General features: G+C 37.3%; 1 protein-coding gene across 1 annotated transcript in view; it reads left to right on the top strand.

The window, feature by feature from the left end:
* Positions 1–597: 597 nt before the first annotated feature.
* hap1 (huntingtin associated protein 1) overlaps positions 598–14,640 on the top strand; it is a 35,872-nt gene continuing 21,829 nt past the window's right edge. Inside the window, exons 1-2 of the mRNA XM_028018775.1 lie at positions 598–712; positions 14,015–14,305. Of these exons, the coding sequence (XP_027874576.1) occupies positions 598–712; positions 14,015–14,305 (406 nt within the window). The remainder of the gene's footprint in view (positions 713–14,014; positions 14,306–14,640) is intronic.

Raw genomic sequence — 14,640 nt, 5'->3', positions numbered from 1 at the left:
GAGAGATGTTTCTGATGCTTTTTATTATTTACTACTCACTATGAAACTATTCATTTTCTAATCTTGTTAGTGTGAATACGAAACTAATACAACAGGATCACAGCTCAATTTTTTTTTTCTTCTGTAAAACATTATTTTGTTTCTGTCGATGGTTTGCCACTAGAGGGAGACAGAACCTAAAGTAGAGGAGGCTATCCTGCAGCCAGTGTTTTGTGTTCATATCCTGAGTGTTGGCTTTCAAATGGGTTAAAATAGTCTTGCAGCATTTGCTACAGTCTCACATGGGAACCCTTATTAGCTTGGTGCTGGTTAAGTCAGAGAGGCAGCTAAAATTAACATCCACTCCAGATGCTTTTAAAGGCACATCCAGGGAAACGCTATTTGAAGAGATTCAGTCTGAGGTGATTGTTTTAAATTTTATTTTCATCTGAAGTCCACCACAAACAGATTTGTTTGTAAACTTAAAAACAACAGTGTTAGATTCGACATTTTAGAAAAATTACCAACAGAAAAACCTTTCATTGTGTGTCTTTTGCCGTCTTCAAAGCCTCGTAGCGTTAATTTGCGATGTTTGGGGGCCAAAAGACTACATTACCCATGACACCCCGCTTCCTAGCGGACCAGCCGTTTGTGACAGTTGAGCTCCAACAAGTTCACGGTGGAAACTTCAGAGGAGAACACGACCTTGAACTGCAGAGAACCGAGTTAACATGTGAGTTTGGAGTTTTTCTCTTTTGTTTATGCGCACCTCGGCCGCCACCGGCCGCTCTGGTTTTTGTTCTGACGCTTTGAGGTCTGTTTGTAGTTGAACCGTCCAAACTTAGCGAGAGGAGAGCGTCCACAGCGCCTCAGGAAGGAGAAGGTGGTGGGATGATGACATTACTCTGTGGGAGGATGAGTGGATGCTGTCATCTTTCTAACATCTTTCTAACTGTGTGTGCAGAAATGTGGCTTAACTTGAGTCATTCTGTCGTTGAATATTAGATTAAACACAAAATTAATAATTTTATGTTCTAGGTACATTGGGAATGATCTGGCTTGCCAACCTTTGAGGCTCAGCTTTTCTTGGTTTCCTAATCTTTTAATTTATTTAAAGCTTTATCGATTAGCTTTCTTAGCAAGACGGTGGCAGCTGCTAAAACCATTAAAGGTCGGACTCATATTGAGAATATTTACATAAACAATAAATTTATCATTATACCCAGACTTCAAATTTCAATGCAGCGTTGGCAGGGCTGATCAATTTATTGCATTTGCAATTTAATGTTTGCATGTCTAAGATATATATTTTTAAATGTCATATGTTGATTGTTGGTCAGTTTGTCCTTTCATCAATTTATAAGCCCTTCTCCAGCCCATGTGTGATGCCATTTTGTGTATTTTGTACATATGCAAAGTTTCAGCAAGGTACTGGAAAGCATAGAAATAAACAATTCAAATTGTAGGCTTTAAAAAAATGTTAAATATATCCACAAAATAGTACAAGTCATCTTTGGTCATTAAAATAAACATAAAAATATGTTGTTGTTTTTTTTTACCTGCGTCTATTAATGCTCTACTCTTTGTTTGCTCTCCAGTGCTCTTTGCTCTGCTTTGAATTTTCTTTCTCACCTTATAAATCACGACACACACTGATATGTGTAGCATCCCATCTGTAAATATACATCGTATTCTTCACATGTAAGTCAGTTCAGAGGTGTACACTGAGGTTGGATGGCATTTGCATTAAAATTTGAATGTGAATAACCAAGCAAAACAACAGGGACTTTAACCCAAGATCTCGGACTTGAGCCTTTAGTGTTCATAACTCACAGTAATGAAATGGTATATGAAGAGATCGCATGCATCTGATGAGACAGTGTAGGTTTCAGCCTTTTGAAAGTTGACATGGGAACAATTAATGATTTTTTTTCCACATCATTTTTATTTACTTATTTACTCAGGGCTTTTTCCACCAACTCAGTCAGGAGCCCATTTCGGTTCCTAAATGTGATTTTTGAGCCAGTATTGTGTGTTTCCAATTGAAGAACGAAGTTCCCGAACGTTAAATCTGGTTCCAGTCGAATACCGTGGAATACCTGGTTCTTAGAACAGACCATGATATCACCTTGTGGACCGAGGAAACAACAATCACGGTAATGAACAAGGGCTGCAGAAGCGTGCAGATGTCCACCACCTTGCCACTACACTCTTTTTCTGTGTTGTGTAGCATTCACAACACCTTTGCTGCTTGGTTTGGAAAACAAAACAACGTTCGTAGGGACACGAACTGAACCTGTTCTAGAACAAGAGTTTGTGCTATATGAGAACCAGAAATATTTAGATTTTGTACTTACAATGTTTCTGTTTGCAAAAGCTCTTGGATGCTTTATTTTTTCCATTTATACTCATGTTAACTTTGTAATTGTTTTCTTTTCTACTTCAAGATTGTGCTAAAGAAATGATTTAGTTGGGCTTTACAGAAGCCATTTTTACTTTAACTAGACATTGTGAACACATGCGAGGTTTGCTGCCTGGTCTAACCGCTGTGACTCACGAAGGGTTTCAAATGCTTCTCCGTACACAACTTGGTGGAATATGAATAGCACCTTTGTGTGTTATCCGCTTTTTAATTCCCTGTGTATTCAACAGTGTTGAATGAGCTGTCAAATGGAGGTATTATCCAGAGGCAGAATGGAATGAAATACCCGTGTCCAGGCGTGGTTTATGAAGTAACGCTCAAGGTTAAGCAGGGCAGTGTTCAGAAAGAACAGCTACTCACTTTCAGTCTCTTTCAGTTCTTTGTTTGTTTTGTTACAATCCTCCAGCACCTCTTCATGTCAATAGTTATCAGTTTAGAAAAACACAGACCAGAAGAAGAAGTGTGGCAGAATTGAAAAACATGTACTGTAACTTCATAGCTAATTTTATATAGAGTGACTTTACCCAATATGACAAACTATTCCTTGTGGAAAGTTTGGAGTAATTATGTGCAGCTAATGATTAATCAAACACATCACGTTTTTAAAAACAGGTCAAAGAGGAGGCTGACGGCACTTCCTACATGATGATGTCATTTAATTGCACTCTGTCAGCTTGAAAAAACTGCTTTCATTTTAAGACTATTCTGATGCTGAGCTTGTATTTGGTTACTATTGATTGCTTGCAAACAATGTAGGAAGGTAACTGGTAAAACTGTCAAAACAACTTAAAGCTTGACTATCAGTAATTTTTCATTGGCATTGGTTCTTTTCTTTGTGCTTTTCCTAATTAAAATAAGATCTAGTGTTGCATCCCAAGAAATCAGTCGCCAACAAGTCAACCCAAACACGGTAATGAAATGTAAGCATTTATTTCTGTCAATCTTCATGATTGGCTCACAGCAAATAGAAACAAAATTCAAGTTCTTAAAAAGATTGAAAATTGCACCAGACAAATAAAACTGTATTTAATTTAAAAATGTCAGCCTGCTGAAAAGTAAGTTCATTTACAGTACTCTATCTGCACTCAGTACTTAGTTTGGGCTCTTTTGGCATGAATTACTGCACAGATGCAGCGTGGCACAAAATAAATCAGCATGTGTTTCTGCTGAGGAAGCCCAGATTGCTTTAATAGCAACCTTCATTGTGCAGCATTGGCTCTGCTGTCTCTTGTCTTCCTTTTTAGAATACTTCATTGTTTCTCAGTGGGATTCAGATCAGGAGAAACCACGGCCATTTGAGTAGAAATGATACCTAACTCCAGATAAAAATATAATCAGCATCACCTTAAAGCTTGTCTGTAGCGGGAAGAACGATGTGGTCTAAAATTGTTCTGGTTGCAGTGACTTTGGACTTGATGAAACACTATTGATTTTCAAATGAAGTATAATGAGTGAGAATCCAGTCCTTTTTCATATTAGCCTGGAAAAAGTCGCATTCAGCTGTTTCTCTGGTTCAGGTGCTCGTAGCTCATCTCCTTCATACATCTGTCTGTAGTGATTCTTCCAGATTACAGTCATCCCCTCTAGGCCTGTCACAATAAGGAATACCGGTAAATCAATTAATCACATGATAAATTTAAACAAACCCAATAATTTCCATTAGAATGATTTATCGTTTTTCTCTCTTTCCACCAAAAACTGGATGACAGTTTGGTGTTTTGGTCTCAACTTGCCCTTTTTTGAAGGACAGTTTTGTTAATGGAGACTTCATAATTCGCTTTATTTCTTGTTTTTGTCTATTTATTTTGGATATTTTTCCATCTCCAGTGATAAAAGTTAATCAGAATGTAAAGTTTATCTTTTAGAATGCACTCTTGCATTATTATTATTATGCCTTTACAGTATATAACTTGAAAATGGTCTAAAAAAAACCTATATTATCATTTATCATCATAATTTCTGTGGACAATTTATTGTCCAGCAAAATTAGTTATTGTGACAGGCCTGATCCGCGGCGATTATGTGTTTTTGTTTTTCTACTGATCCCTTTCCTTCCACTCAACTTTCTATGAATATGCTTGCATATGGTACTTTGTGAAATGCACAGACATCTTTTGGCTTATCCACCAGGTGTTTCCTATAGTTTTTAACAATATTTCTGACTTGCTACATTTTGGGTTTTTAACATCTGTAAGCAATAATAAGGCTTGAAACAAATCACAGTTTGAATGGAATTAGTGAAAAAAATCATATTTTGATCAGTCTATTGAGCTGCACCTGCAGTTGAATCAGTAAAAGTGTATTTTATGTGTCTCATTTTTTAACAGCATATTTGTTTGTTTACTGAACAGCCTAGCTTTCTCCTGCAGCACCATGACTGTGGCCGTCCAAATGCTCTTTTGTGTTTTTTAGGAAAAATCTTTTTCGTTTTGAGAGAGAGCGATACACTGAATCAATCAGAGAAATGCGCATTTGTCTTTAAATATTTTATTTAGAAAATCAAAGTAAATATCAGCATCTGAGAAAAGAAAACCAAGAGAGAAGAAGGACGAAGAAGAAGTGCAACTTAACACATACAATTCTCCTTTTATATCTTATCAGTCACGTACACGATGCCTTCCACCTATCTCTCTCCTGTAGGGAGTTTCTCTCAGTTTCTCTCATCTCTGGTTAATTGGAATCTCTGTCCCTAAATCAAACCTGGTTGAAAGGAGTTTAAGTTGGATAAAGAAGAAAAAACATCTTCACTGAAAACTCTGTTATCAGTTCCATAAGTATAACACTTGCTCAGAAACTTTCATTATCAGTTCATTCTTTCCAGTAAATAAGCAAAAGTTTAATTTTCCAAGACGGTGTCTAAATAAAAAATAGGAAGTAAATACTGTGTACTTTTTTGTTGCTCACAACTGACTTAAAACTTCAGTCAGGCTGGAATAACCTTTAAAAATAAAAAAATTCAACTAGATTTGACAAACATTCCCCACTTTGTCCTTCAAAGATGTGTTTTTAGTGCAACGTTATGTGAAGGTCCAACATGGTAATAGTAGATTTCTATCCCCTTTTTAATATAGTCTATTACTATATTTGGGCAAATAAAACTCAACAGCAGTAGCTGCCAGAGTGATTCATCTGCAGAATACTATTGGTCTGCTTTAGGACGTCTGTAATTAATCAGAGATAGAACTCTGTAAATCAGTGACCAGCAGTGCTGGGAAACGGACTCAGGCTTTGGCTCAGTGATAAAGGTTGAACAACAGGAATATATATGATTTGAATAACAACAGCTGGGAGCAGAGCTCAGCTTTTGGATGGATGCAAATAAAACGTGCACACGAGGAAGCCGGAAGTTGTGACTTTTATCACAGTTTCTGACCATTGCAGACTTCCAGCTTCTTCTGGTCTTCAGTAGCTTCACTTTGTCCATTGTGTCTCCGCCCCACGGCGAGATAAAGCAGCACGCCTTTTCCCACCCCAGCCTCCCTTCCTCCTCCTCCTCCTCCTCTTGTCTCGTTCCCATGCCGGCCCCACCTCCACCCTGCCTCACTGTTGCTTCCTCTCTTTCTGGCAGGACACAGTCGGTGCAGGGAAGAAGCCGGCCGGTAAAGCAACACTAGCTGTAGAGAGCTTTTGTTTTGATGGGAATACGCTGAAGGAAGCCGCACCACTCCTACACAGAACAACAAATGCAAAGATAACTACTTTGGCAGCACGGTAAGTCTTTTTTATTTTATTTTTTTGTCTTTTGCATTATCAGCACAAGCTGGTGCAGTGTTCGCACTTTTCTTCTCTCGTGCTGCTGCTGTGATCATTGTGTACTTATTGCAGTTAGCTCCAAATCATTTCCTTGCTGGGTTTCTCACTCTTGGCAGTTGTCGACACAATAAAACTATTGAAACCGTTGTAGTTCTATTAAATTGTTGCTCAAGGTTAGCTGGTTGTTCAAAAGTAATTTGATTTATGCAAAAATTTGTGTTTTAACCAATATTTACAATTCTAAAAGGCACTTCATGAGTTGTATGATTGGTTCTTTGAATAAATGTTTGTCCATAACTGGAAATGTGTAAATGCATGTGAGAAAATATAAAAACCAGGCGATAAGTATCACATTTTTCCTGTTGTTCCCAAGAGTTGTTTTAAGTTGAATTTATTGCAAGCTTCTTTGAAGTCTTGTTTTGCTTTCTCAGTGTAAAAATTGTGTTCTAGAGATTAAATGTTATATACTAAATTTATATACTGTATGTTAGTGATTGTTTGGTAAACTGTCATTTAGTCACAGTTCAGAGACCTTTGTACTTTACCACTATAGTGCCCAAATTGACATTGAAACTGTAAACCCTGCTTACCTTTTGAGCCTGGACTTTGGACAGCTTAGATGAAAATTCAACTTAAGATAAAAATTAATTATTTAAGTTACATCTTTTGAGCTGGCAGTTTCATTTTGTGGTTAAAAGGTCAGTAACTTGGTTAAGAGAAGTTTTATTTTCTTTGGCCAGATCTCATGGATCAGCATGGTGAAGCTGTAGGGTTTTTTAAAACTATAAATAGGATTTACCCCCTGCAGGTTGAGTGTATTTCTCTTTAGAAGGGTGAACGTCTTGGTATTTAGGTTTTTGAGACCACTTTCCTTTCACGTGGAGTCGCTGTCCAGATTTAGCTCTGCCAGTTGTCAGGGTGACATTCCTGCTCTCAGTAAACTCTTCTGTTGTTTCCCATGCTCTTTTTTCAGTTTTATCCCTGTTTAACCTCTCTGTTAATTTTAGATAAACTAAAGAATAAACATTGACAATTGCTATATTGCATTAGAATACACAGAATTTAATCATTTCTTAATTACTTAAACCTATTGTATTTAGGCTCTTTTTTAATTGATGCTTTTTGTTTGACAAGTTTCATTTTTAAACAGATACATTATTAATAATGCATCAGATTGTTGTGGATATTATTTTACAACTCGCCTATGTTGCATGACATTGATCTATAGCCACGTGATGAGATGATTCAGCCTCTATTTCCTCTTCCTGCCAACTTGAAAACGCCACCAGACCTTTGCTCTCATTGGAGTATGGTTAGGAGGAATATCAATGTAACGACTTCCTTCTGGAAACCTTGTAGGAAGCGTAGGTAACAAATGATTAACCAAACGGTTCTTGTAATTTAAAGGTGGCTACAGAGGAGATTGGTCCCTCAGATATGATGATGTCAGCTTGAATACGCCAGTTTCATTTTGACCCATCTGACTTATACTTTTATTTATTTGTTTGTTTATTTATTTATTTATTATGTTTTTGATAAAAACATCATAAATGAATATTTAACTGAAGCCTAAAATTTTGTAGTTTGGCTTGTTCCTGTTAACTTTATTTTTTATTTGTGTCTCATTATATGGTTGAGGTGCAGTTAAATTCTGAGATGTTCTTCATAATCGGAGCAATGAAGCGTTCGGGTTTCTTGGCAACACAGATACAGCTTCAACTCTTGTCAAACAATATTCTGCACTTCAATTGCACTATAAACGTCTTGTGATCTGTGTCTAATCAGGCTGCCGTGTGGGGATTTTTTTGTGGTGCACTGCAGTCGTGAGCTTATGCACGTCTTATCTGGTCACTAAAGCATATTGCAGACGAACTGTTGGATCATTGTTACTGACTGATAAGGAACAAATATTTATTTCAGGATCATTTGAGGATATTGGTTGATTTTTAAAGGTTGGTTAAATAAGGGTAATTAAAAAAACAGCAGAAAGTTTAGAATTATTTATTAAAGATTTTGTCTGTCTTTCACACTTTAAGCTAAAAAGATCAAATAAACATAGATATATACAAGCATATATATTGTGTGTGTATATGTGTATTTATTTATCTGTGGTATTATGTATTTCATTTTATGGCACATTCAAGTAACGGTGTTACCTTCAGTTATTATACAAATTCTGTATATATCAAACACGACTTAAAAGAAATTTCACTTTGCAATTTGACACCTTGAAATTGAACCTGTCTTTAAGAAGCTCCTGCTGTTTCCATCACTCTGCCTTCACGTCATCACAACAATGTTCCTCCAGTATGCCTTTAACATAAATCTTATGAGCATTGGACTGAGAAGTAATTTGTATGATAAGCTCAGCACACTGTCAGTTTCACCAGGTATTCGCTAATTGCTGCTGCCGCTAGTCTGAAGGGACTGAGTAGAGGAAGGTGCTCTGTGAAGCAGACTGTGTGGAAATAGGTGAGGTTTTGTGGGAGCAAGCGTTTAGGCATGCCTGTATGGTTCCTAAGGGAGATTAAAGGAGTTCTCAAACATGCTTGAAATAATCAAAGCAACACTCCAAGTATAATTATGATGAGAGAATAACATTATAACATGCTATAAATCTCAAAAAGGTTGATTGTACACCAACCTGCCCCTTAAATGGGTGGGTGTAATGGGCTACCTAAGATGCACTGTTACTGTTAATAACTTCACCAACTCAAATTACTGATTTTCCAATCTAACTATGGTTAAAAGTTTCTTTTTTGTTGTTTCATGAGTATTTTCTTGTCTCACCTTTCAGACTTCAGAAGTAATGAAGCTCCTCAGTTGCACTGAACATGTTTGTTGTTGTTTCAAGGCGTACAGGTTCAGCCGCGGCTCATGCTGGAGTTTGTTTGGATTCCAAAGGATTTAAAGCAGAAAAACTGTAACTGCTGCTGTTAATCCTGTTCAGGGTTTTTCCCCATTTTGTTTTTTGAATACAGTGGAGTGAAAAACATTTGCTGCCTTGAGGCGTTACCATCAATTAGATGACTCGTATCATAAAACAAATTTTAATAGTAGAAAAACTCAAAAAGCAGTTTTCAAATAATCAATGGTTAAAACCAACATGGCCCTACAATGTAAAAGAGGAACCTAAAGAACCAAGAACATCTCAGGTGCTTCAGGCCTCACTGCTGCAGAAGTTAAGATTAAGATTTAACAATAAGAGACTAGACAAAAATCTGGTTTCTTCACCAAGGAGGAGAGTTGATCTATATCAGTTCTTTGCTGACTCAATTTCTTGTATTTTTCAGTTTGGTTTGAAGTCTTTTTATTGTGTGGAGGAAGATCACCTGTTGCCTTTACTGCATTTTAATTTTCTGATAGCATTTTACTTGTGATGACAGGTGAAGCATTGTCTCACCTGCCTCCCCCCGACTGCAAGTCACTGAGAAATTAGTATTTCACCTTTCACCTTCACCTTTCGTTGAATTCTGTTCAATGACAATAAATGCTATCTAGAAGACGGATCTGCAGATTTCAATTTTAAAAAATCAAGGAGAATTTATTAGTGAGTCAAGCCAACAGCTACTTCTTGAATATTTTTAAAGCAGGGAACCACTGGTATGAAAATCAGAGCCGATATCAAGATCAGATATCAATCTTGCTGTTATGGCTTCAGGTAAACGGCCCATAATCCTCCACTGCTGAACTATCAGCATCACATGCCCAAAAAAACACCACATGGCCAACATCCTACCGAAACACATACAGATGACAATAAGATGGAGATAAACATCGGTTATTTATATTGGGCCAGTTTTACTTGTCAGGTTGTTATGAATATGTTAAAAAGTGACCAAATTGTTAGTGTCAGTATAGCATTCATCACTGTTTAAAAGTTTGTTTGGGCTTAATCTTGCTAAATGGAGAATCACAATTTTCTCAGAGTAAAGTGAGATTCTGCATGTTAATCTAGTATCACTGGTGGAAAAAAAAGTATCCTGTTTGTTTTAGAAATCCTAAATAGCTTAAAATCTGTTCTATATGAATATACTACACTATCTATGAGATATACCATCATCAGCTGCATATTATATCTCAACACCTCTGTGTGCAATATGCATATTCTGACAAATTGCTTAGACTGCAATTAATGTTAACGAATTATTCAGGTAGCATGGATTCAGGATATCCGTCCCTGAAATACATTTTGTTTTATTCAGCATGAAAATGTTTTGAAAAGGTGAAGAGGCGGTAAAGTGGTGAATGTATTTGGAAACTACAAGTTGTTTAAATCCCACAACGTCAACCTAAAGCGACTTTTTCAATAGAACCTCGTTGTTCAGATGGAAACTGGGCTTCACCTTTAAAAACCAGCTCAAGCCTTCTTACTGCAGGAGCTGTTCGGTTTCAATCTGTTGATCAGATGCTATATCTGTCCTAAATTGTGATTTTATCATTCTTATTAAAGTGTAACAGTGCTAATTATGTGCTAAACAGACTTGTTTGATAAGTGTTAGTCTTGGTTGGAAGATGAGAATCTACAATGTGTGACAGCTTTGCCAAGTGTTTCTTGTTACTTTGTTAAACATTAAGTCAATGGTTCTCAACCTTTTTGGCTTGTGACCCTCAGCAAACAAAGCACAGGTGGCAGAATCTTTTGATGGGACATGTTCCCATTCACTCCACCCACTTGGTCTTTTTGGAAAAGTGGGAAGATTTATTAAATTAAATAAAATTAAATTAAATTCATCATTAACTTAAAGGAAGACTTGTCCAGGACACTGGGCTGTAAGGTTTGACTCACTGGAGTAACATGTCCACAGTAGTCAAGGGAAGGTCAAGAGAGTGTAAACATGTTCAAAGGTTATCAGCTACAGGGCAGATGAGATAAATGAGTTTGCTAATTTACTTATTTATATGAAGTTAAATGTTGAAATACAGTAATAAAATTAACATTTATAGTTTTTTAGTACTCTGAAGATAAACCACCTCAATTTTCCACAAACTGAAGATCATTTTGATTTAGTTTTAAGATGAATCACCTTTTGTTGTTGTCAGAGTTTGACGACCTTTCTGTCTCTAAGAGGTTGAAGTAAATTGATTTCTTAGCATGCAGACTTTGTAAATTTCCAGTAAGAACGGTGAATTAAAAAGTCCTTAATGGCACCTGACAGTCCTTGAATGCATGCGTCCTGGCCTCCCTCCCCCCCATGGTTGCGTCTCTGTCTGTGTGCCTGGGCTCACGTACACACCCTCCTAGAAGGGCATTGTTTGCTCAGAGAACCAGTGCAGAGCTCTACAGCGCCGCTGCTCCGGTTCACACTCCAAGGTCAGCGGCAGGCTTTGCTGCTTGTTTTTCACAGGTTCAGCTCTGATATGACTTCAGACCAACTCCATGAACCACTCCATCCTGCAACTGATGCATTAATTAATATTATGTAAAAAAATTAAAGCCTTATTGTGGGACATGCTTTTCTCCTTGTTGGCATTTTAAGCTTCCACATTTTGAGGTTGCTGCACTAATCTTCTCTGGAGCTCTTTTGTTTTCTGCGTCCTACATGATTACTCCACTGACTTTTTCTTCTGGTGTCCTGCCTAGAAGGGTAAAAAAACAGGATTGCAAAGAATTGCTAAATGTCTAATAACTTATATATTGCAAACACACAATTTTGTGTATTTTTTGTCTTGTTTCTAGTATAAATATCTTAGTTTTGTCTTATTTCAAGCATATTAACGTACATGTAACTTTTCAGAAAGAAATATGAGCTTAATAGTGATGATATTCATTCAAATGGTACTATTTCACTTACATCTAGTACTTTTTAAAAATCAGTATCAAGGTATTATTGACCTAAAACAAGCTCTGATGTCATGCTGAACTTGTTAGTTTTGTCATACTTCAGGTGCATTAAGATACTTGATCTAGAAACTAGACCAAAAATACTTGGTAAGATTTTGTGTTTTTTGTAGCGTATCCCTTCTTCTCACCCTTAAGGGACTGATAGTTTAACTTCTCATTTGGCTGCGTTTTTATTGAATCATCCTCAATGGTTACCAATCACTAAATCAAAGCTGACTTTGTGCTGCTGACCTGAAAGGATTAGGCATTTTCCACTTTTGGGGTTAATCGCATGATATGAATTTGGAAGTTATTTACCCAGAGTCATTTCAGACTTCCATACAGAAAGATCAGAGTGATGCAAGAGCCTAAATCTGTGTGGTGTCGGTTGTCAGACCTCGCTTGGGGGAGACAGGATTAATGGGGATGTGTTGGCCACAAGCAGGAACACTCAGCTGATTGAAAGTATTTAAGACGGAGGCCAGGAGTGACGAAGCAAAAAGAGCCTCTGCACGACTGATATTGATACGTAGAGATAGTGGGGAATTAAATACAGTTAAAATGAATCTTGACAGCTGTATTTCAATTGTCATGTGCCTATGCATGTGTATGTATGTACCCTGATAGCCTTACGGCAGCTGCTGTAATTAGGCCTTTACCCTCCGGTCAGCATGTTTTATTGACTGCAATAACTGGGTCGAGCTATCAAGTGTCCTTTTGTTACTGGCCTGGGCAGAGCTTCAAGCCTTTATGTAACTTTGGTTAATATGAGGCATCGTTTTAATAATAAAACACGGCTGAGTTCTCAGCTGTTTAAACTGGGTGAGAACAGAGGGGTCCAAAAGGTGGGCACGGCTTCTTAATGCGCCGGTGGGAGAAAGAATTTGAGTGAAAACACCACGGTTTAAAAAAAACAGCAAAAACATTTTCAAAGCCTTCATAAAAAACTAAAAAATCTAATTAACATCTTAAAATCCTTGGTTCCAAAGGCTTTAGCTTCAGTTTTGGACCCCTAGAGAAGATCTTCACTGTTGTAACAATGGCTGTAGCTCCAGGCAGCAAATGTTTTGTGTATAATTATTGTTCGCCTGTCTTTGCATTGTGTTTATAGTGGTGAAATGTTCTCCTGAAGAACCTGATCTCTGTGGCTCCAGGCTGTTGTAACTCTATCTTTGTGACCCAAAAACTTAGACCTTTAACAGTAAACGACACTGTAAGGAAACATTGGAGTAAAAACACACATTCACTCAAAGTGAAAACACTTGTTTTATTATTAAAACGATGCCTCATATTAATAAAAGTTCCATAAATATCCGGAGTGGCTTGGACCAGAATCACAGCAAGAACTTGTTTTATAATGCCTGGTGCAAGTCGAATAAGTTATAGTTGGTTACAGTTCATATCTCATGAGAAGTATAATAGAAAAAATAACAGAAATAAAGAACAAGTTATATTCAGTTATCCAGAATTGTATTTTTATAACAACTAAAATACAGTAATTTTTCTCCAGAAGAATCGGAGACTGCGCTGTTCTGTAATTAAACTTTTAGTCACTAAGAATATATTTTTTAATATAATCATTGTTAATGCTGTTTGATTATTTAAATATGAAATGTTAGAATGAGCTGTAAGAAAGGAGAAAAAAGCAATTTATCAACTCAACTGTAGTGACTGCAGGCGTGTATCATACTTTGCTTTTTCTCCTTTAGTGAGTTTATTAAACGGTTTAAATTGAAAGCAAATAAAAGACAATATATACTTATGCCAGTGGTCTATTTTCTGTAATACAGGGTCTTGGGTCTTAATGTTTAACGAGTGTTTGATTTTTTTTTATTTTTCTTCTTTTTGTTTGACGTTATGCAAAATTGAAACTAGAAAGTTATTCTCAAAAGTAGAAGAGTCCAGTATCTACATTCATGTGTTCTAATCACTCGTCTTTGTTTGGTCTCTTTCTTCTCTTGGCCTTTCCTGCTTAGGCTTCACCTGCAGGTTCACAGAGGCTCCAATGACCTTCATGTCTCTGTTTGGCCCCTAAGCCACCAACAGGACGCCCAGCTTTAAGCTCCTGTTCACCCTGAACCCTCCACCCCGAGGCAAGCTGTCCCACCCTGCGTCCTCTCCTTCCTCACCTCCTCTGGCTCGTCTTTCTCCTCCCTCCTGGCATCCACAGGCCCATCTGGACTCCCAGTCAGCCCTCTACCCCAATGAGGGGCAGAGAGAGGCACCGGTCGCCCTGGATGGTGACTCCCAGCCTCTGCAGCATTCTACACCCAGGAACGTCTGTGGCTCGGCGCAGCAGTCCCACCACGATGCGTCCACTATAACAGGTACACTGTTTTATTTTAAAAGGCAGTAATGGCCAAACATTTGTATGTTTAGGTTTTTGTACTTGTCTTTACTGGATACCTAAGAAGAAATTAATAAATTTAAAGGCTACAATTGGTGAATATATGTCAAATTTATGCCAAAGGTCAATATTTACAGTGTAATCCTTCATAGCTTCTTCAGTTCACTTTGACATTCTGGAGATAAACAAAAACATCACTGATATTGATTCATTCTTGTCTCAGTTCTTGAAGTTTATCAACACTTTCTTGACTTCATTCATTGTTGTGTTTTCCTGGTTTTACTGTAAGTCAAGTGTCTTTGATGGGAAGTAACT

The sequence above is a fragment of the Xiphophorus couchianus genome, chromosome 5 (genome assembly GCF_001444195.1).
Source record: "Xiphophorus couchianus chromosome 5, X_couchianus-1.0, whole genome shotgun sequence".
Classification (NCBI taxonomy): domain Eukaryota; kingdom Metazoa; phylum Chordata; class Actinopteri; order Cyprinodontiformes; family Poeciliidae; genus Xiphophorus; species Xiphophorus couchianus.
Note: the sequence above shows the minus strand (reverse complement) of the source record. Positions and strands in the feature narration are given on the sequence as shown.